This window comes from Dromiciops gliroides, chromosome 1 (assembly GCF_019393635.1).
Source record: "Dromiciops gliroides isolate mDroGli1 chromosome 1, mDroGli1.pri, whole genome shotgun sequence".
NCBI classification, from domain to species: Eukaryota; Metazoa; Chordata; class Mammalia; order Microbiotheria; family Microbiotheriidae; genus Dromiciops; species Dromiciops gliroides.
Genome location: NC_057861.1, coordinates 71,585,705 through 71,605,777, shown reverse-complemented (window position 1 = coordinate 71,605,777; position 20,073 = coordinate 71,585,705). Strand labels below are relative to the sequence as shown.

The 20,073-nt window shown below is 49.0% G+C and overlaps 1 protein-coding gene across 1 annotated transcript; it reads right to left on the bottom strand.

Moving 5' to 3' along the window:
• Positions 1-307: 307 nt before the first annotated feature.
• Positions 308-19,961, bottom strand: MAN2B1 (mannosidase alpha class 2B member 1). Its single transcript, XM_043988264.1, has 24 exons — positions 19,717-19,961; positions 19,194-19,296; positions 17,236-17,409; positions 16,846-17,039; positions 16,576-16,708; positions 16,086-16,231; positions 15,660-15,776; positions 15,464-15,546; positions 15,254-15,374; positions 14,976-15,054; positions 14,731-14,840; positions 14,525-14,632; positions 14,226-14,342; positions 13,696-13,884; positions 11,945-12,042; positions 11,691-11,808; positions 3,146-3,264; positions 2,942-3,043; positions 2,055-2,142; positions 1,533-1,613; positions 1,176-1,418; positions 919-1,074; positions 732-837; positions 308-605 (listed from the first exon to the last, which is right to left on the bottom strand). The coding sequence occupies exons 1-24, from the start codon at positions 19,834-19,836 to the stop codon at positions 490-492; spliced, it is 3,021 nt and encodes a 1,006-aa protein (XP_043844199.1). The 5' UTR covers positions 19,837-19,961; the 3' UTR covers positions 308-489.
• Positions 19,962-20,073: the final 112 nt, after the last annotated feature.

Genomic DNA, 20,073 nt, shown 5'->3' with positions numbered 1-20,073 from the left:
GGGGGGGGGAGAAGGACAAACAACAAAAGGGGGAAAAAAAAAGAAAGAAGCCAGAACAGACAACTGAAAGACATTCCAAGAATTCCTTTCCCTCTCTGTTCCTGGGGCCTGTAACTCTGCCCATGGCCACAAGTTGGGGAGCATCAGGTCAGAGATGGAAGTGTGAGGGGGCCTCTTGATGGCACTGAGGATCCCTCCTCTCCATGGCTCTGCTAAGGCTAAGGGTGTCATGGAGGGGTTGTTTCCTGTAGAACCGGGCTCTCCTCCTCCCAGCCAACCCTACATTCCACAATGAAAACAGCCATTCTGTGGGAGCCACAGTCACTTTAATGCCTTCACTGGTGACGGCAGCAGTAGGAACCAAGAAACCTCGAGGTACCTCATTGAATACCTCGAGAGCCCAGCACAAGGAACAAAGGGGAAGCTCTCTCTGGCCCAGCCTGGGGAGAGAGAGCACAGTCTCAGGAGGCCCACTCAGGGCTCACAGCCTCATCTGGCCCTTTCCTCATTCCAGGTGACAGAGGCCAGGAAGGTGCGGATTTCCATGGGCTGGAGAGTGACTGCAGAGGGGTCCAGGAAGGACGCTGGCTGCAGAGGAGCCGGGCCTGTTGAAGGAGACCAGAGGGATAGGAAGATGAAAGGGGTGTGTCACCCCAGCCCCAGGAGGCTCCTCCTCCCAAGAGCCCATTCACCAGCAGCTGCTTTCCTGCCCCCTCCCCACCCTATACCACCTCCTGTGCTGGTCCTCCACTGAAGCCGGGTGGCCTTGGACAGGGGCTGGTCAGCTGACAGAGTGGTCTCCTCCAGATGGCTGATGGTGAAGGCTGAGAACAGATCCTGAGAGACCAAAGAGATGGTGGGGCTGAGTGGGTCCTCTCTTGTTTCCCTCTGCCCATCTCTTGTCCTCCCCCTACTTACCTGGAGGTCCAGGGTCACTGGCTGGGACAGGTTGAAGGTGCTACCCTCCCCACGCTCAAAAATGTGCTCCAGGCGCAACAGGACTGTGCTGGGGCCCCAGCGGGCCAGGGTCAGCAGGTGCACAGCTGGGTGGAGCTCTCTTCTAAGTCCAGAGAACTGCCACAGAGGGAGAGGGGAGGAAGGAGGAAAGAGGGCTCCCTGGGGCAAAGTCTCCCCTTGCTAAGGCCCACCCTCCTGCCTCCTGGACACACTCTCACCTGTGTGAGGGCAGGGGTCCCCGGGCTGTATGGGGTGCCCTGCCCTGCAGGGGCCAGCACCAGCTGTGGGGCCAGAGCTTCCCTCTGGGCCTGGAGGCGGTGTCCAGCAGCTGCTGCCTCCACTGTGTCCAGTAGCACCAGGTGCCTGCCCCTCACCACCAGCCCAGTGCCAGGCCCATCCCCGGGCTCCAACAAGGCCTCACCCACCCCTCGGTTATCATCCAAGAGTAGTCGACGGTGAACCTGCAGGAACACAGGGGCATCAGCCTTGGGGGCACAGAGGTGTGCCACCCCCCCAATGGCCCAGGGCTTTTTCCCTCCCCATCCCCTCCCCCCATCTTCTTCACCCTAACTCACCATCAGCTCCAGGGATCCGTCCCTCAGGCTGCTGCCCCCTTGGGACCGGTCTGTCAGCACTGTCAGCTGGATCTGCCCATCCTGGGGGGTAAGAGCAAGAGGGAGTCAGGATGAGTCTTTCTGGAAGAGTAGGTGGGTGCTCCAAGCTCCAGGGCAGCCTGCTTCCAGGTTCCCTGAGACTGGGGACCCACTGAGGCCCATTGACTGGCCAGTGACAAAGCATTTCTGAGATGCTTACTATGGGCCTGATCCCTGCTAAGCACAGGATCAAAGAAAGGCAGAAGGAGTCCTTCCTCTCAAGGAGGATTGTTATGTGAGGTGACAAGCCATGTAAGTAAGGAAAGCAAAAAAGAGGTAAGTAAGGCTGGAGAGGAAGACTCCAGTTCTGAGGGGGACCAGCAAAGGCTTCCTGCGTGGGGCATGGGGGCTGGGGCCGTTGGAAGCAGGGGCTGCCTGATGTCGCTGATCCCCCGGGATACATGCTATTAGCCCTGATGGTAAGGAACACATTGCGAGGATTACCGTGATATAGATGCGGCTGTTGACAGGGTAGTAGTTTCCAGCCACAGGCTCGGTCTGGTTTAAATCCCACGTAGGCCGATAATCCCGCCTGCAGAGGTGGGGACAGGCTGAGTTTATGGATCACTCCAGGATTTACTTCTCCAGTGTCAGAGTCCCAGAAGGGTGGGAGCAAGACTGTAGGAACCATTAGTCTATGTTTGTGCATGTGTGTGCACGTGTGTGTGCATGCATATGTGTGGGGGGGGGGTGGGGGAGGGGCCTGCGTTTAAGATCTTAGTCTTGAAAGGAAACTGGAGATTCTGAAAGACCAAGGTAAGGCAGGAGGGCATTCCAGGCATGAGGGACAGCCAGTGCAAAGACCTGGAGGTGAGAATGTCATGTCAGAAGGACAATAAGGAGAGCTATTTGGCTGGACTGCTGATTAGGTGAAAGCAGGAATATATATGAAGGCTGCAAGGGAAGGCTGGGACTAGGGCTCAGTGGGCTTTACATGCCAAGCATTTAACCAAATACTGCACTAGGTCCAGGGGATCCAAAGGCATGGAGATGGGAGATGGAGCCGTGTGCCAGCTTACCTGGAACACAGAAGTGTGTGAAGGGGAATAATGTCTAATAAGGCTAGAAAGGGAGGCTGAAACCTGGCTGGGCAGGATCACAGACGGGGCACTGGCAGAGACCTTAGAGGATGTCATTCCCATACCTCATTTTACAGATGACCACAATGGGTCCCAGATAGTCCAAGGGATTTGTCCGATGTCCCACACTGGCAGAGAGGGGATTTGAACCCAGCACTTCTGACCCCAAATCCAAAACTCTCTGGCCAGTGTACCAACCCCCACTTCTGGCCCTGACCCTGGAGCAGGACAGGATGGGGGTGGCTGTTGTACCTCCTCTCCAGGATCTCCCGCCCATTGCTGTCAGTATAGAAACGCCCATTGGTCTTCAACGGGGAGTCAAAGCGGCTGATGATTTCCTTTCCCCAGCCATCCCTATAGGAGTAAAGTGGATAGGGAGATCTCAGAAGAGTCAAAGGCAAGCCACACTTGGCTTCCTGCCTTGCTCTCATCCCCCAATTTTCTCCTGCCACTCACCCCACAGGCACCGGCCCCACCGTCCACTCTAGCTCCAAGTGCCTCTGCCCAGGGTATAGACGCACAACCTGGGAGCACCAGGCAGAGAAGTTCTGATGCACCTCCTGCACCAGGGATGCCTGGGGAATGAAGAGTAGAGCACATTCAGGGGAGAAAGCGTTCGCTCTAACCTGGACTGAGCCTCTCTGGCCACTTCCACGACCTCTACCTAAGGCTTCTGTCTTTTTTTTTTTTTTTTTTTTTTTTTTTAGGCAACGGGGATTAAGTGACTTGCCCACGGTCACACAGCTAGTAAATGTCAAGTGTCTGAGGCCGGATTTGAACTCAGGTACTCCTGAGTCCAGGGCCGGTGCTTTAACCACTGCGCCATCTAGCTGCCCCCTACCTAAGGCTTCTGGAAGCCTTCCCAAGGACCAGCTCCATCCCTTGACCCTGTCCTGACCGAGGGAACCTTTGTCCAAGGCTTCGAAACGCTCTTTCTTGATCAGGTCAGTCAACTGATAAGCCCTTATAAAGTGCCCACTACATTGTGGGCACCTTGCCAGGTGCTGGTGATATTAACACAAAACTTCGACCATCCCTGCAGGCTCTCGAAGAAGCTCACAGTCTATCATGGGAGACAACACACAAGTATATGTCGAAATAAACAGGAAATCAATACAAGATAATGAGTGAGGATAGATCAGGAAAGGCTTCACGTAAACAGCAGTGCTTGAGCTGAATCTTTTAGGAAATAAGGAGTGTTCTGAGGTAAAAGTAAGAAGGGAGCGCACTCCTGCTTCAGGGGATGGTCAGTGCAAAGGCCCAGAGATAAGAGATCACAAGAGGGAGGGAGAGAAAGCCAGGCTGGCTGCACAGCAGTGCCAGAAGGGGGACAATGTATAATGAGGTGATTAGAAAGAAAAGTTTGGGTTAAAGACTATAGAAGGCCAAGCAACGGAGCTTCAATTTTATCCTGCAGGCAACAGGAAGCCACTGGAGTTGATTTGAGTAGGGAGGTCACACAGTCCAATCCAGGCTGAGGGGAGGCCTTGGAAGGCTGTCACAATAGTCTAGGAGATAAGTGGTGGCCTGGCTAGGGTGGTGGACATGTAAATAGGAAGAGGGGACAGATCCAAAAGATGCTATGGCAAGATCTGACACGTGACTGGATACATGGTGTGAGGGGGCGGGAAGAGTCCAGGGGAATAACTAGGGCATCGAACTTGGGATGCCCAAAGGATGCTGGTACCCTCCACAAAGGTAGAGAAAACCAGAAGAGGGGAGCTCTGGGGGAAATGGTCATGAGTTTGGCTCTGAACATGTTGAGTTTGAGATGTCTATAAGACGTCCCGTTTGAAATCCCTAACAGGCAGTTAAATTGATGATGTTGAACTAGAATTCTAGAAAGAAACGGGCTATGGGAGCAGCTAGGTGGTGCAGTGGATAAAGCACGGGCCCCAGATTCAGGAGGACCTGAGTTCAAATCCGGACTCTGACACTTAACACGTACTAGCTGTGTGACCCTGGGCAAGTCACTTAACCCCCATTGCCCTGAAAAAAAAAAAAACACAAACCAAAACAAACAAACAAAAAAAGAAACAGGCTGGATGTATAGATCTGCAGAGACACATGGGAGCTGATGAGAGACATAGACACAGTGAGAGATGAGGGAGAGAAAGGACAGAGAGAGGAGGGAAAAAGAGACAGAGACAAAGACAGAGAGACAGAGCTAGACACCAGAGCACAGCTTTAGAGTATCCCCACACTTACGGTTTTTTTGAACAGATAATGGAGAAGGAAAGGGAGGATACTGATTAAGAAAGCTGATTATGGGGAAATTATCAGGGATGTCTATGGAACAAAAGGGGACCATATGTTGTGTTAGAAAACCACAAGTTAACATTCTCTATATGTCGTATTCATTTTGCTAAACATTTCCTAATTACATTTTAATCTGCTTCATCAGGCAGGCCCTGAAGCAAGCCACAAGTCTGACACCTTTGCACTAGACAGTAGCCACATTACTAAGCTCCCTTGCAGAGCTAAGACTTCCGGTACAACTTGGTCCCTATGATTCTCTGCATCTCAGGTGACCTGCCCCAGACCTGGTCCCAAAGGACAATGGCATTTTTATTCTTCCCCCTGAAAATATCTCCTGCTGTACTGGGATTGGCCCAGCTGGTGGAGGAGTAAACAGCTGGTTAAGAAGATGGTGTCTGAGAATGGATTCCCAAAACACAAATTAAAATATAAAAATGACAGGATCTTGGCTAGGGATAGAGGGCTGGTGTTTAAAAAAAAAATTTAAAAAGCATTCATTTGAAGTTCTGCCAACCAAGCAAAAGGGATTTAGACTGAAAGGGAAAGAAAACTGCCTACACACATACTCCCAAGCTAAATGGCACAAAGAAACACCACAATGCAGGATAATAAGAGATGTCCAGAAATTCACTAGAGATTCCATCTAAAAAACCCAAAGAGGAGCAGCTAGGTGGCGCAGTGGATAGAGCACCAGCCCTGGAGTCAGGAGGACCTGAGCTCAAATCTGGCACTTGACACTTACTAGCTGTGTGACCCTGGGAAAGTCACTTAACCCCAATTGCCTCACCAAAAAAACAAACAAAAAAACCCCCAAACCAGCACCTCTAGCTTCAAGTTCCATTCACATCCAGGGACAAGGTGAACTAAGATTCTCTAAGGAGTGTCCATCCCCTGTAGGAACAATGGGCAGCTGTGAAGAATGGAATCCTTAAGGCCCAAAGAGAAACAATTCCACAGAGCAGGAAAAGAGACCAAGGTGGATTCATAGGGAGTTAACTCACTGATTAAATTACTCCTAACCTCTTATCCTGCTTGTTTCTTCTGCCAGATTGGAAAGGCCCAAACAAAACAGGCTCACAGGGCAGTGAAAGCTAAAATGAAGGAGATAATGCTAGCACCTTGCTAAACCTTAATGAATTAAGTCGCTTGGTTCACATGAACTATGAGCTAGGGAAAGAGGAGCTCAGCAACATTACAACTGATCAGATTCAGGACCAGTTGAGTGGCTGATCCTAAAGTGCAGTTATCAATGCTCTGATGTTAATACGAGCAGAGGTCTCTAGTGTAGTACTTCAAGCACCTGACCTGGGCCCTTTGCTATTAACATATTTAGCAATGACTTAAAAGAGAGAGGTGGGATGCTTACAAAATTAGAAATGACCCAAATTTGGAGTACTAGCTAATGCAGAGACGGGTTAAAACAAAAACCCTCTCTGACGGGTCAGTTTAGGAACAAATCTAATGAAATGAAATGGACTGAGAATGAATATAAAGGTTGACACTAGGTTCAAAAGCCGGCATCCTAAGTAAAGGATGAAGGAGGCCTTGCGAGCAGTAGTCCATCTGAAAAAGATTTGGATGCTTCAGTTGACAAGGGGGCAGGGGATGTGCTCCATAGCAGCCAAAAATGCTGGTGTGATTTGGGGCCACCATGCCAGGTCTCACTTCCAGGAACCAAGACAGTTTGGCTATGGTGGGTTCTGGTCAGACCACATGCAGGATATGATGTAATCAGCAGGCTAATTCCACATCACTCCCCCTCACAAGCTTGGTGCTGTGGCCAAACTGGTCTGCTTGCTCTTCTGCATATTCAACAAACTATCTCCCACCTCCATGTTTTTGCATGGCTTGTCGCCTTCCTCGCCTCTAGCTCTTGGAAGCTCCAGCTCCCTTCAAGGATTGGCTTGGATACCACCTCCTTCAGGAAGCCTGTTCTGATTTCTCCAGTCCCTAGTGCTTCACCATGACACCTTCCCCACCCCATAAAATATATATATATTTTTTTAACCAGACCTTTGACTTCACTGGTGTAGGCAAATCCCAATAAAGAAAGGTCCTTCTACCAATGCCACTCAGCAAGTAAATATAACTCAGTCTTAGAGAATTGTGGGAAAAATTAAGGGACTCACCCAGGATCATAGTCTATATTGTCCAAGGTTGGACTTGAACTCTGATTACCCTAATTCCAAGGTCATTTCTCAGAGATATCAAACTGCCTCTTATTGCTCACATGTTGTATCACCCTAGTAGAATGTTAGCTCCTTGAGGATGGGGATCATCTCACTTTTCAATGTGTATTTCCAAGCACCTAGCACAATGCCTTGCACGTAGCAGACACCAAATAAATGCCTCTTGAGTGACTGATGCTTCGGTTCTGAGCACCACATTTTAGGAAGGATGTTGATAAGTTACAGGCCTCCAGAGAAGACAAAGGGGAGGGGAACTTCAAGGATGTGCCCTATGAGGAAAGTGGGCATGGTTACTCTGGATCAGAAAAGACTTGCTGGGGGGGAGGCATTAGTGCTACAACAATAGTATTTAAAGAACCATCGTGTGGACAAGCAGGCTTGACTTGTCCTGTTGGCCCCAGAGGACAAAACTAGGAGCTCTGAGTTACAGAGAGGTTGCTCTAAGCACCAAGTCAGAAAAACAAAACAAAACAAAAACTCAAACCCTTGCTAATAATCAGAGCCTCTCGTCTAACACTAGAATGGGCTGCTATCAGAAGGGGTGGGACTGCCCTCACCAGAGGTGTTTAAGAACTGCAACACTAGAGTCAAGATGGCAGATTCAGAGCAGTTGCCTCGCTGAACTTTCTCAACATTCTTCTCCAAACAATTTTAAAATAAAGCCTCATATTAAATTCTGGAGCAGCAGAGCCAACACATATAGCAGCAGCAACATGACAGCTTCAGGAGTTCTCAACCCAGAGACAGTAAGAGGTCAGATAGCTGGTCAGAAACAGATTACAGGGGACCCTCTGTTGGCACTGGGTACAGCTGGGGTCAATTGGCACTCCACTGGCCATACATACTTCTGGATTGCAGTTCTGAGGCAGAGAGGAGTGCTGGAGGTTGGTGACAAGGGAACAGGGACCCTGGCCAAAGTATCAAAGCAGAGAGGAGCACTAGCATTTGTGGATGCAAGGGACCATGAGTCCTTCCTAGGCAAAGACCAGAGCACAGACCAGGAGAGCTGTGACTATACCTCTCCCAGGATCACACCACCTTAGAAGCACTAAAACCTAGTAGACCCTCAGAACTAGTTCTGAAAACAGCAGCACAAAAAAGCCTGAAACTTGGGACACTGCCTCCCTACCCTCCAGGTGAACAGAGCCCAACTTTAACATAAAGTTCAATGTTAAGAAATAGACTAGAAGGGGCAGCTAGGTGGCGCAGTGGATAGAGCACCGGCCCTGGATTCAGAAGGTCCTGAGTTCAAGTCTGGCCTCAGACACTTGAAACTTACTAGCTGTGTGACCCTAGGCAAATCACTTAACCCCAAATGCCTCACAAAAAAAAAAAAAAGAAAGAAAAAAAAGAAAAAGAAATAGACTAAAAAAAAATTTTTTTTAAATAAAAAGAAACAGACTAGAAAAATGAATAAACAACAAGAATGCGACCATAAGAAGTACTAAGGTAGTAGGGAAGACAAAGACAAACTCAGAAGAGGGCAACAATATGAAAACAGATACAAACAAAGCCTCAAAGAAAAATTCTAATTGGACCAAAGCCCAATAAGAATTCGTGGAAGCATTAAAGAGATGAGTGGTAGAAGAAAAACTGGGAAAGGAAACAAGCATGATACAAAAAATTCTGAAAAGAGAATTAACAGCTTGGTAAAAGACATTTAAAAAAAAAAAACACTGAAGAAAATAACACCTTAAAAACAGAATTGGGGGGGTGGCTAGGTGGCACAATGGATAAAGCACCGGTCCTAGATTCAGGAGTTCCTGAGTTCAAATCCGGCCTCAGACACTTGATACTTACTAGCTATGTGACCTTGGGCAAGTCACTTAACCCCCATTGCCCTGCAAAAAAAAAAAAAAAAGAAAAGAAAAGAAAAAAAACAAACAAAAAACAGAATTGGCTTAATGGTAAAAGAGGTTAAAAAAATTCATTGAAATAAAGAAATCCTTAAAAAATAAATTGGCCAAATGGAAAAAGGGGTACAAAATTTCATTGAAGAAAATAATTCCTTAAAAATTAGAATCGGGCAAGTGGAAGCTAATGACTCCATGAGACATCAAGAAACAATAAAACAAAGTCAAAAGAATGAAAAAATAAAGAAATATAAACTATCTAATCAGAAACAAATGACCCAGAAAATAGATCAAGGAGAAATAATTTAAGAATTATTGTACCTGGCAGCTGGTGGTGCAGTGGATAGAGCACAGGCCCTGGAGTCAGGAGTACCTGAGTTCAAATCCAGCCTCAGACACTTAACACTTACTAGCTGTGTGACCCTGGGCAAGTCACTTAACCCCAATTGCCTCACTAAAAAAAACCAAACAAACAAAAAAAAAGAATTATTGTACCACCTGAAAGCTATAATCAAAGAAAGAGCCCAGACATCATATCTCAAGGAAAACTGCCCTGTTAGCTTAGGTCCAGAGGGTAAAATAGAAATGGAAAGAATCCACCAATCACCTCCTCAGAGAGATTCCCAAATGAAAACTCCCAGGAATATTATAGCTAAATTCCAGAGCTCCCAGGTCAAAAAAAAAAAAATACTTCAAGCAGCCAGAAACAATTCAAATATTTTGGCAGGATAACAAGTTTTGGCAGCTTCTATGTAAAGGAGCACAGGGCTTGGAATATGATATTCTGGAAGGTAAAGAAGCTAGGATTACAACCAAGAATAACCTATCCAGCAAAGCTAAATATAAAATTCTTCAGGGGGGAGAATAGACATTTAATGAAATAGAGGGATTTCAAGCATTCCCAATGAAAAGGCCAGAGATGAACAGAAAATTTGACATTCAGACACAAGACTCAAGGGAAGCATAAAAAAGTAAACATGAAAGAGTAATGATAATAAAGTTAAACTGTTCATATTCCTATATGGCAAGATGATATACATTACTCCTAAGAACTGAGTCAAATTTATCAAAATAGTAGCTATTAAAAAAAATAATAGCTATTGTCCAGTTAATAAATGGTCAAAGGATATAAAAGGACCATTTTCAGAAGAAATCAAAGCTATCTATACTCATATGAAAAAATGCATGCTTTATATTACTATTGATTAGAGAAAGGCAAATTAAAACAATTCTGAGGTACCACCTCACACCTATCAGAAATGACAAATGCTGGAGGAGATGAGCGAAAAATTAATGATAATAGTATTCTATCGCAATCATATGCCACAACTTTTTTAGCCATTCCCCCAATTGATGGGCATTTCCTCGATTTCCGATTCTTTGCCACCACAAAAAGAGCTCAATAAATATTTTTGTACATATATGTTGTTCTTCCTTTTGCCTGATCTCTTTGGAGTACAGGCCTAGCAGTGGTATTATTGGATCAAAGGGTATGTACAATTTTATAGCCTTTTGGGCATGGTTCCAGATTGCTCCCCAGAGTGGTTGGACTAGTTGTGGCATAGGATTGTAATGGAATACTATTGTGCTGTAGGAAATGGCAAAGGAGGGTGGTTTCAGAAAAAAACATGGCAAGACCTACATGAATTGATGCAAACTGAAAAGAATAGGAAGATCATTGTCCACAGTAAGAGCAATGCTGTAATGATGATCAATTGTGAAAGATTTAGCTTCTCTGATCAACACAATGATCTAAGACAATTCCAAAGGACTCAATGAAAAAAATACTATCCGCCTCCAGAGAGAGAACCGATGAACTCTGAGTAGAAACTGAAATATGATTCTCTTTCTTTTTTTATTGCTTTAAAAAATATGGCTAATATAGAAATGTTTTATGTCACTTTTCATATTGCTTGCCTTCTCAGGGGTTGGGGGAGGAGGTGAGAGGGAGAGATTTGGGAACTCAAAATTCAAAAAGAAAAAAAAAGCTAAAAAGAAAAAATAATTAATCTTTTAAATATTAAAAAAAGAACCATAACACTTGATATTCAGAGATATTGAAGAAAGGATTCTGGTTCAGGTATATGTTGAACTAAATTAAATGTAAGGCCCCTTCCAACTCTGAGAGTTTACAAGGCCAAGTTCATGCTTAGCCAATCAGGAATTCTCCTAGTCTCTTGTTGGCTTTGAGGAGTTCCGGCTACACATTCTTTTTCTTTTTCCCTTTTTTTTAATCATAAAAGTATTTTATTATTTTCCAGTTATATGTAAAGATAGTTTTTGACATTTGTTTTCATAAGATTTTTCATTCCAAATTTTTCTCTCTCCCTTCCCTCCCCCCTCCCCAAGATGGAAAGGTTATATATACACATTCTTTTTTAAAAGAATTCCTCTCAAATACTCTTTTTTTTTTTTTTTTTAGTGAGGCAATTGGGGTTAAGTGACTTGCCCAGGGTCACACAGCTAGTAAGTGTTAAGTGTCTGAGGCCGGATTTGAACTCAGGTACTCCTGACTCCAGGGCCGGTGCTTTATCCACTGCGCCACCTAGCCGCCCCTCAAATACTCTTGCACTTGAAAGAACATGACTTCTTCCTAACCCTCAGATGGTTCATTGTTTACAAGAGACCCACCTCTGACTCCTCACACTCCCTCATACCCAGAGCTTTGCCAAGTCTGGGCAGCCACACACTCCCAAATACCTTCACCAGATGGGTCTTGACCCAATGCCTCAGAAGATATGGTTTTGTCTTGTCTGGCCTGAAGATGTAGGCCCCAGAGGGCTGTGGGTGCATGAAGTCCCCACTGCTGGCATTGTACCTGGGGGACCAGGGGGCGAGGCAAGAAAGACACATAAGGAAAAACAGGTTAGATGACTTCTCTTACCACCTTGTACACCAAGATATCTCATCAAAAGCCACTGGTGATAGGTTCCCTCCCCATCCCGTCCACGTACCAGTAGAAGGCCTGACTGACTGGCAACCGCAAGCCACGGTCAAGGTTTTCAATCTCCTGCAGTAGCCCCGTGTTTGGATCAAATGTAACCCGGAGATGCTGAACAGATCCAAAGACAAGTGGGAAAGCTTAAAAGGAATGGGGTGGCAATGGGGGGGGTCACCTAATCACAGAATGCAAACGTGGTAAAGAACCTCAGGCATCCTCCAGCCTAGCCCATACCTGAAAGGAGTCTCCACTATCACCTACCCAACAAATGGCTGTCCATGGAGGAGGAAGAGGAGAAGGAGGAGGAGGGGGAAGAGGAGGAGGGAGAAAAGAGAGAAGAGTGGGGAGGAGGAAGAAAAAGAGGAGGAGGGGAAAGAGGGAGGGGGGAAGAGGGAGAGGGAGAAGAGGAGGTGGGGGAGGACCCCAGCCTCTCTCGAGGCAGCCTAATCTACTCTGAGCCAGCGCCGAGAGGAGTTTTATCTTGGTGTCAAGCCTAAACTTGCTTCTTCATTATATCTATCCATGGTTTCTTGTTCCGCCCTCTGGGATCAACATCACCTAATTCCTCTACCACATGAGAGCCTTTCAAATATGTTTCTTCTCTGGGTTAAACCAGTCGAGTCAATAGAGCTGCTGCTCCTCCTAGGCCTGGGCTCAAGGCCCTTCCTCATCTTGGTGGTCTTCCTCTGGACATTCTCCAGTCTACCAGTGTCCTGAAGTTGTGGCACCCAGAATGCATCACCCTAATCCAAAGTAGGAGGCGGGGACACCGAAAGGGGAGCCTGTGGCTTGACTCCACAGCCCAGGTGGCTGACACCTGTGCTGGAGGAAGAAGGTTGACCCACAGGATCCAAAGGGATCTTGAGAGGTTCTCAGGGCATTTGGGCTGAACCGAATAAGATGAAATTCAACAGGGACCAACGTCAAGTCTTACACTGGGGTACAAAAGAAATCAACTTCATTAGCACGACAAGGGAGGCAGGGCTGGGCAGCGGTAGATCCGAAAAAGATCTGAGTTTGAGTGGACGGCTAAGCTCAATGAGTCAACAGCGTGCCATGGAAGCCAAAAAAGCTAATGGGATGTTGGGCAGCATGAAGAGGGGTGGAGCTTCGAGGAAGAGGGAAGGGAGGGTCCTGCTGTCCTCTGCTCTGGTTAGACCTCCTTGGGGGTGCTGAGCTCAGTTCGGGCACCATGGGGTTAAGCGAGACATTGGTAAACTGGAAGGGCCTCCAAAGGAGGACCAGTCAGGACGGTAAGAAGCCGTAAGTCCATGTCATGTGAGGATCATTTGAAGGAATTGGGCATGGGTAGCCTGGAAAAGGGAAGACTCAAGGTGGGGAAGTGGGGGGGAGGTAAGAGCCACTTGTAGTATCTCAAGGGCCATCCCTGGAAGGGGGGTTAGGTTTGTTCTGCTGAGTCCCAAAGGGCAGAACTAGGAGTGATGCCTGAAAGTGGCAGAGGGGCGAATGGAGGGAGGCTCAGTGTCAGGAAAAGTGCCGCCCAGCCAAACGGTTTCCCTTCAAGAGGTAGTGGGTGTCCCCTCCTTGGAAGTCTTCAAGCAGAGACTGGATGACCACTCGTTGGGGATGTGCTTGTGGTGATTCCTCTGGGGCATGAGTTGGATTAGACACGGTCACTCTCTGATTCTGTGACTCTAAAATGGGGGCCCATCTCCTGAGACCCAAGGTCTCCTTCCCTCCCCCCAGCCCCGGCTCGTCTTAGGGGGAATTCCCCATTCTCATCTCCTGCTCTCAGCAGCTCACCTCATTCTGGATGACCAGGGGACGGCCAAAATTCTGGGCGACAGAGCTAGAACAACAATCCCTGAATTTGGGTGTCCTGCTGGGCACGCGAGTCACCGAATAAACGCTGAAGCCAAGGGGAGGTGCTGAGGCTGGGAAAATCAGCTCCGGATGGGAATTCTCTAATCGTTTAGCTGACACATCAATAACCTGGGGAGAGAAACAGGGCCACTGTTTAGGGAAGGGAAATGGGGGTACAATGTGACAGACTCTCTGTCTCCCTTTGCCACAAGCTTGCTGGGGAAGTGGTCCCTAAGAGGCATGGTACTTATATGCTAATGTCCTAAGCCTTTCAAGGGGGAAATGATATATCTGGGCTCGCAGAACAAAGGATACAGAAATGTCAGTGGGTGAACTCAGGAGCAGAAATTCTGGAAGACATTCATGGGAAAGCTGAGAGGACAATGGGGACCAGGATAGAGGGTTTGTATTTTTTTTCCTGTGGGATGGAGGGTGGTTGGAGAAGGGCCAAGGAAAGCACAAGGAAATACCTCGCTGGGCACTATCTGCCCACTGGGACTTCGCACATCATAGGCCCAATCACTGACAGGCAGTCGCACGGTCTGGGTGACGTTCCATGCCAAGGGATTGTACAGAATGGCCTGGAACTGGGCAGCCCAGAATGAGAGATCAAACCAAGGTTCTTGTGCCTGTACCACGCCCCCCCAACCCGTCCTCGCTCCCAGAGTCCACCCTGTTCCCAGTAACCCCAGCTCCCGCTGCTCTCATGTAGGAAGTTCATTCCCCTCTCTTCACTTTCTCCTCCCTGGCCCGGCTCAGCCCCACTCACACGGCCGGCTGTCTGGGTCAGTGGACACACACTGATATTCAGCAGGTTACAGAACACAAAATCCTCCTTGGAGCCCCCTAGACTTGCCAAAGCATTGCTCACCAGCACCTGGGGAAGGAATGAGTGTCCATCACAGGAACCTTGCCCCCCCCCCTTTCCGGCTTCTCAGGTGGCCTGCCCTGGTTCCATCTTAGATCACCCCATACCTGGCACTTCTCCCAGCCTGCAGCCAGCTGCCGGGCATAGTCATTGGCCACATGCTGCTTTGAGGTGCCGCTGACGGCATCATGGTGCTGGGCCACAGCCATGGCTTGTCCTGGGGGACCCAGAATGGACAGTGTGTAAGGTTCGCAGGATCATGGGAAGGACTAAAAGACTAGGAATGAGTAAGGAAGAAAAAGCTCTTCCCTTCCCCCATGCCTACCCCCAGACCAGGAACCCAGTCACCTACTGAGGCGAGCACTGCTGCCTTGTCCATAGGGTCCCATTAAGGCTGCAGGCCCAGCCAGGACTTCCAGCTGGTTACAAACCTAAGGGGAGGGTGAGATGAATGAAAGAGTTTGAGGATCTGGGGAAAGACAGGCAAAACCTTTCCCACCCACCCTCCTTCCTTTCTTCCTTCCTTTTGTTCACTCCCTTCCCATTGGCCTCTACTCCCAATATGGCCCATTCCATCCTCCTTCCAGTAAGCCTCATCCCTTCCTTCCTCCCTCCCCAGCAGGGCCCCACCTGCAGAAATTTGTGGCTCAGGCGCTCATAGCGCTTGAGGGCAGGGCGGCTGGTGAAGTAGCCAGTCCAGAACTGGTGGGGGCCGTCCGCATAGGGGAAGAAGTCATCCTGCTTCACTGTCCTGAGGCACAGAGGTCAGGCAGAAGTCCCTGTCTGCCCCGGGACCACTGGGCTTCCCTGCCTCTCCCCCCGCTCCTCCCCTCCCAGTACCAGGTGAGGTTGGCCTTGTTCAGCTCCCAAAGGTAACAGGCTGGGGTAGAGTAGAGGACATTGACGTGGCTCCCTTTGCTTTGCTGTGAGGCAAGGACAGGAGGGTGACTGACGTGGCCTCCCATTCCACCCAGCTGCCCCCTCCCCCCTCCCCCCTCCCCCAAAGACATTCCCTCTCCCACCAATATGTACACACCTGAGCATTGACCATCTGAACCAGCTTATCCATGTTCTTGAACCACATATGGGCATTTTCATAATGGAAATCACTACCCATGGTCATCACAATGTGGTTAGTGCGGTAGGACTGGGCCTGCATAATGGGGGACAGTTCAGGATCCTGGTGCAGAATCTTCCCCCCATTCCCCAGTCAGCAGCCTGGGCTGCTGTGTAGAATGAAACACCCCACAAGACTTCTTCAGAAGGTCGGTTTCTGGTACCGGTCAGCCTTGTCTGAACCAGTAGAAGAAAACAGCCCAAGGCCAAAGACCTCAGGAGGAGGCCCTGAAGATGGAGAAACCTTGGAGCTTGTGTCTAAAAAGCAAAAGCCATGTGGACTGTTCCCTGGCTGCCTGAGGTTGTTGTATAGGGCTTCTGATTCATCACCAGGGACAGCTCTGACCTGGACAGCAGAGATGTTCAGGAAGTAGTTGACCAGTGTTTTTGCATTGTACTCTGGGCTGTCTGGATCATCCACTACAGGGTAGTCAAAGCAAAGCACATCCCAGCAGAGATCCATGGGTGGGTTGTAGCCATTGGGTAGGACACCTAAGGACCAGGTAGTGAGGTCAAGGGTTCCCAAACTGCAGGGCCCATGCTGCTCTTGGGAACTCCCCCAGCCTCAGCCCCTATTCTCAGGCCTTCTTCCTCCTCCTCCTCCTCCTTCTTCTTCTCCCCCCCACCCAGGGTTAAGTGACTTGCCCAGGGTCACACAGCTAGTGTCAAGTGTCTGAGGCTGGATTTGAACTCAGGTCCTCCTGATTCCAGGGCCGGTGCTTTATCCACTGCGCCACCTAGCTGCCCCCCAGGCCTTCCTTCTTCCACCTCCAGGTCTCCCCAGGCCCTGTGAGTGCCTAACAAGCTTCAGGGATGATGTGGGAAAAAAGACTCACCAGTGAAAAGGTCAGCTTGAGGAGGTTGTAAGTTGGCACTTGCCCTCCAGACCTGCTCCATCTCCTTCTGAATCTTTCGCCTCTTCTTGTCCTGATAATCCAGACGGCCAAAGAAATAGCCATCAAAGCCCATCTACAAGGAGGGAATCAGAGAGAGGTCAGGGCCTGAAAGGTCTTCTCCAACAACATCTGTGGGAAGGGGAAGGAAGGGTCACAGAAGGTGGAAAGGGGTGGCAAGATGAGACACAATCAGAGAACACCAATGCAGACCTGGGCAAAGAGGGAAGCCTGCTCCCGTGAATGGCCAAAGGGGTCAATATGCCAAGCGACTCGAGGGCGGCCACAATCCCCAAAGGTATCTTTCAGGAAGTTCAGCCCCAAAGTCATCTGGTCGATGATGGCTGCATAGTATGTGGCAGCCTCATCATTCATGACCCAGCCTCCGTTGGCAAACTGCAGCCTCCCTATGGAGTAGAAGATGGGGTCAGGGGAGTTCCCCCGAAGAAGGAGGCCTAGGGCCCAACTCCTGACCCCTGACCTCAGGAGGCCTGGCTGCAAGAAGCCTAGAGCAGGCACCAGGCTGCCAGGCTGCTCTGGGTCATGTCATGGTGGGCCCCTACGAAGGATAGGCATGCTACTGAGGCAGCACCCATTCCTCACCCTGGCAGACCAGCTGTCGAACTTCCTGCTGCATCTGGGCTGTCTGCTGGTTCCACCAGTAGGAGAAGAAAGCGATTTCAACATAGATGAAGCGACGGGACTCATTGGCCAGCAGAGCTGATACCACTGAGTCCAAGATGTACTGCACACCAGCATGCTGGATGCTATCTCGAGCTGTGGGCATTTAATGCAATTCAGTTTGTTCAAATATTCACTGAACACCTACTGTATGCAGGTGCTATGGCTATAGAAATGAAATCAGAGAGTTTTGAGGAAAAAAATATTTTCAGGGGGTGGCTAGGTGGCGCAGTGGAAAGAGCACCGGCCCTGGAGTCAGGAGTACCTGAGTTCAAATCCGGCCTCAGACACTTAACACTTACTAGCTGTGTGACCTTGGGCAAGTCACTTAACCCCAATTGCCTCACTAAAAAGAAATATATATATATATATTTTTTCAGCTGGAGTAGTGGAGTAGATATCATGGAAGGAGAACTTGATGGAACAGATGTGCATAGGGGAGAAGGATCCTTTCTACGCAGCGGAGATAGAATGAGCAAAGACTCAGAATGGAAGACAAGATAAAAAAGGGGAATAAAAAATTGTCCACTTTGGCTGGAATAGAGTATATGAAGTGGAGCAACATGAGACAGGTAGGACAAGTAGGTAGCTTGGAGTCAGTCTACAGAAGGCTTTAATTGGTCAGGGGGTTATACTTTGTTAGACAAAAAAAAAAGAGTCGCTAAAGATTTTTCATCAGGAGAATGACATGATCAGAGTAATCATTAGGAAGAATAATTTGACTGAAATAGGGAGGATGGATCAGAGAGACCAGGAAGACTGGTTAGATCACACAATAGTCTAAGTGAGAAGGAATGAGAATTTGACCTAGGGTGGTGGCCCTGTGCATGGAAAGGGGATAAATGAAAGAGATATGATGAAGGCAGAAGGGACAGGACTTGCCAACCAATGGGAAGCTGGGAGGGGGAGAAGAGCCAAGATAACTGAAGTTGGGTGACTAGTCAGGTGACTTAATGAGGAGAACGCTGGATTTGGGAACAAATTACCTTGGGAATTCAATGGCTAGTCCATAGGATTGAGGCAAGTGCTTTTTGAAACTTAAAATGCTATGCAAAAAAAAAAAATGCTATGCAAGTATGAGTTATAGTTACGGTGATGACCTCAGCAAAAACAGAAAAGGGGAGAAAGGCAGGTCTGGAGTAGGGAAATGAAGAGTTTAATGTTGGTTATATTCAGTTTCAGGTGCTGGCAGGATACTCCCTAAGTATATAGGGATGTGTAGCTAGATCTCAGGTTGGGGCTGAAAATAAGATTTTGTACTGATCCGCCCTGGCCATAGTCATGGGCTAATTTACACAAATATAAAACTTTTGTACCCCTGTTACTATGTTGTTAATGCGATTTTTTTCTGCTAAAACATAGAAGCAATAGGCAGAAGTTGCAATGTGTAAATCTGGGATTGCTGTTAGAAAGCTTCCTAATTGGGTTATCCAAGGAGAATGGGAAGCCTGAGAAGGCAGGAGGCTCTCCTTCTTTGGACATTTTCAAACAGGCTGGATAACCAGTTCTCCAAAGGGTTTGTAGAAAGGATTCTCCTTTAGATATGGGTGGAACTAGATGGCTTCTGAGATCCTTTCCAACTCAAATTATAGCTTCTTGGACTTTCTTGGAGATGATAACTCAAGCTATGGGAGTAGATAAGATGATGAGGCAAGAGGAGAAAGTACAAGGAAAGAAAGAAGCTGAAAGCAGAACTTCCAAAGGAATCTGGTAGAGAAGGCTTCTACTTCAGATCAGCTGAGTAAGCCCTGAAGACAGAGAGGCCCTTGGTCACTGACACCCATTCCCTCCCTGCCCCAAAAAAGGACGATGCAAGGTCAGTGACCCAGAGACTGGATGACTGGACCCCTGGTTTAGTCCCAGACTGCCCTTCCCCTTACCTCCATAGTAATACTGATCCACAGTCTTGAGCCAGCCAACATCATCATGGGTATGGGGCAGGAGGTGCACATTGAGCATAGAGGACTTGGTAGCTGGGCACAACTGGGCAGTGGGCAGAGACCCCCACCATAGGGGCTGTTAATCACTAGAAATGTCACAACCCCTGGCCAGCCCCACCTCTCCGGGTAGGGCCCCAAACCACAGGATAGGGAAATGGCATGAAAAGGCTTGGTGGGGGAAAGGGGAAGGGTGATGAGTCCAGAGTCCACCTTCCTTGCACACTGAGAAGCCCCTTTCGCCTTAAGGGCCTCCCAGAGAAGGCAAGGTGTACCCAGCAAACATGAAGTGTTGGGGTGCAGCCGCGCCATCCTCCCCCCACCCTGGGTCACTTCCCCTTTTCTCCCCAGCCAGGCTGGGTCATTGCGGGGGGGGGGGGGGCGGGGAGGGGAAGGACAGCACGAGGACGGGCGGCCCCGGCTTGGCCCCGGCTTGGCCCCGGCCGAACGCTGCCCGGCCTCTCACCTCATAGTAGTCGCAGCGGCCGTCTTTCGCCCCGGCCCCCGGGCACAGCGCCGCCGCCGCCACCAGGAGCAGCAGCCGCAGCGTGAGCCCCGGAGCCCGAGCCCAGCAGCCCGCGGCCATCGCTCTCCTCCCCGTGGGCAGCCGCAGCCGCAGTCTCAGTGGCCCAGCTCCGGCCCCAGCACGGCCGCAACTCGTCCGGCAGCAGAGCCGCCTGGTCCTTTAACCCTTCTTCAGTCGGAACCGGACCCCGGAACCGATGCCCGGCCAATGGCCCGCGAGGGGGGCGGGCCCGTTACCCGACCAACCAATCGGGGGGAGGGAGAGGCGGGGCCCGAGAGGAGAGGCGGAGAATAAGCA

Coding starts and splice junctions, on each gene's coding strand:
- MAN2B1 (XM_043988264.1), bottom strand. CDS start 19,836: ATGGCCGCGGGCTGCTGGGCTCGGGCTCCGGGGCTCACGCTGCGGCTG. Junction 16,232..16,575: donor TCAAGCTGACCTTTTCACTG/GTGAGTCTTTTT, acceptor CCTGGTCCTTAG/GTGTCCTACCCAATGGCTAC. Junction 12,043..13,695: donor CCCTGGTCATCCAGAATGAG/GTGAGCTGCTGA, acceptor GGATCTGTTCAG/CATCTCCGGGTTACATTTGA.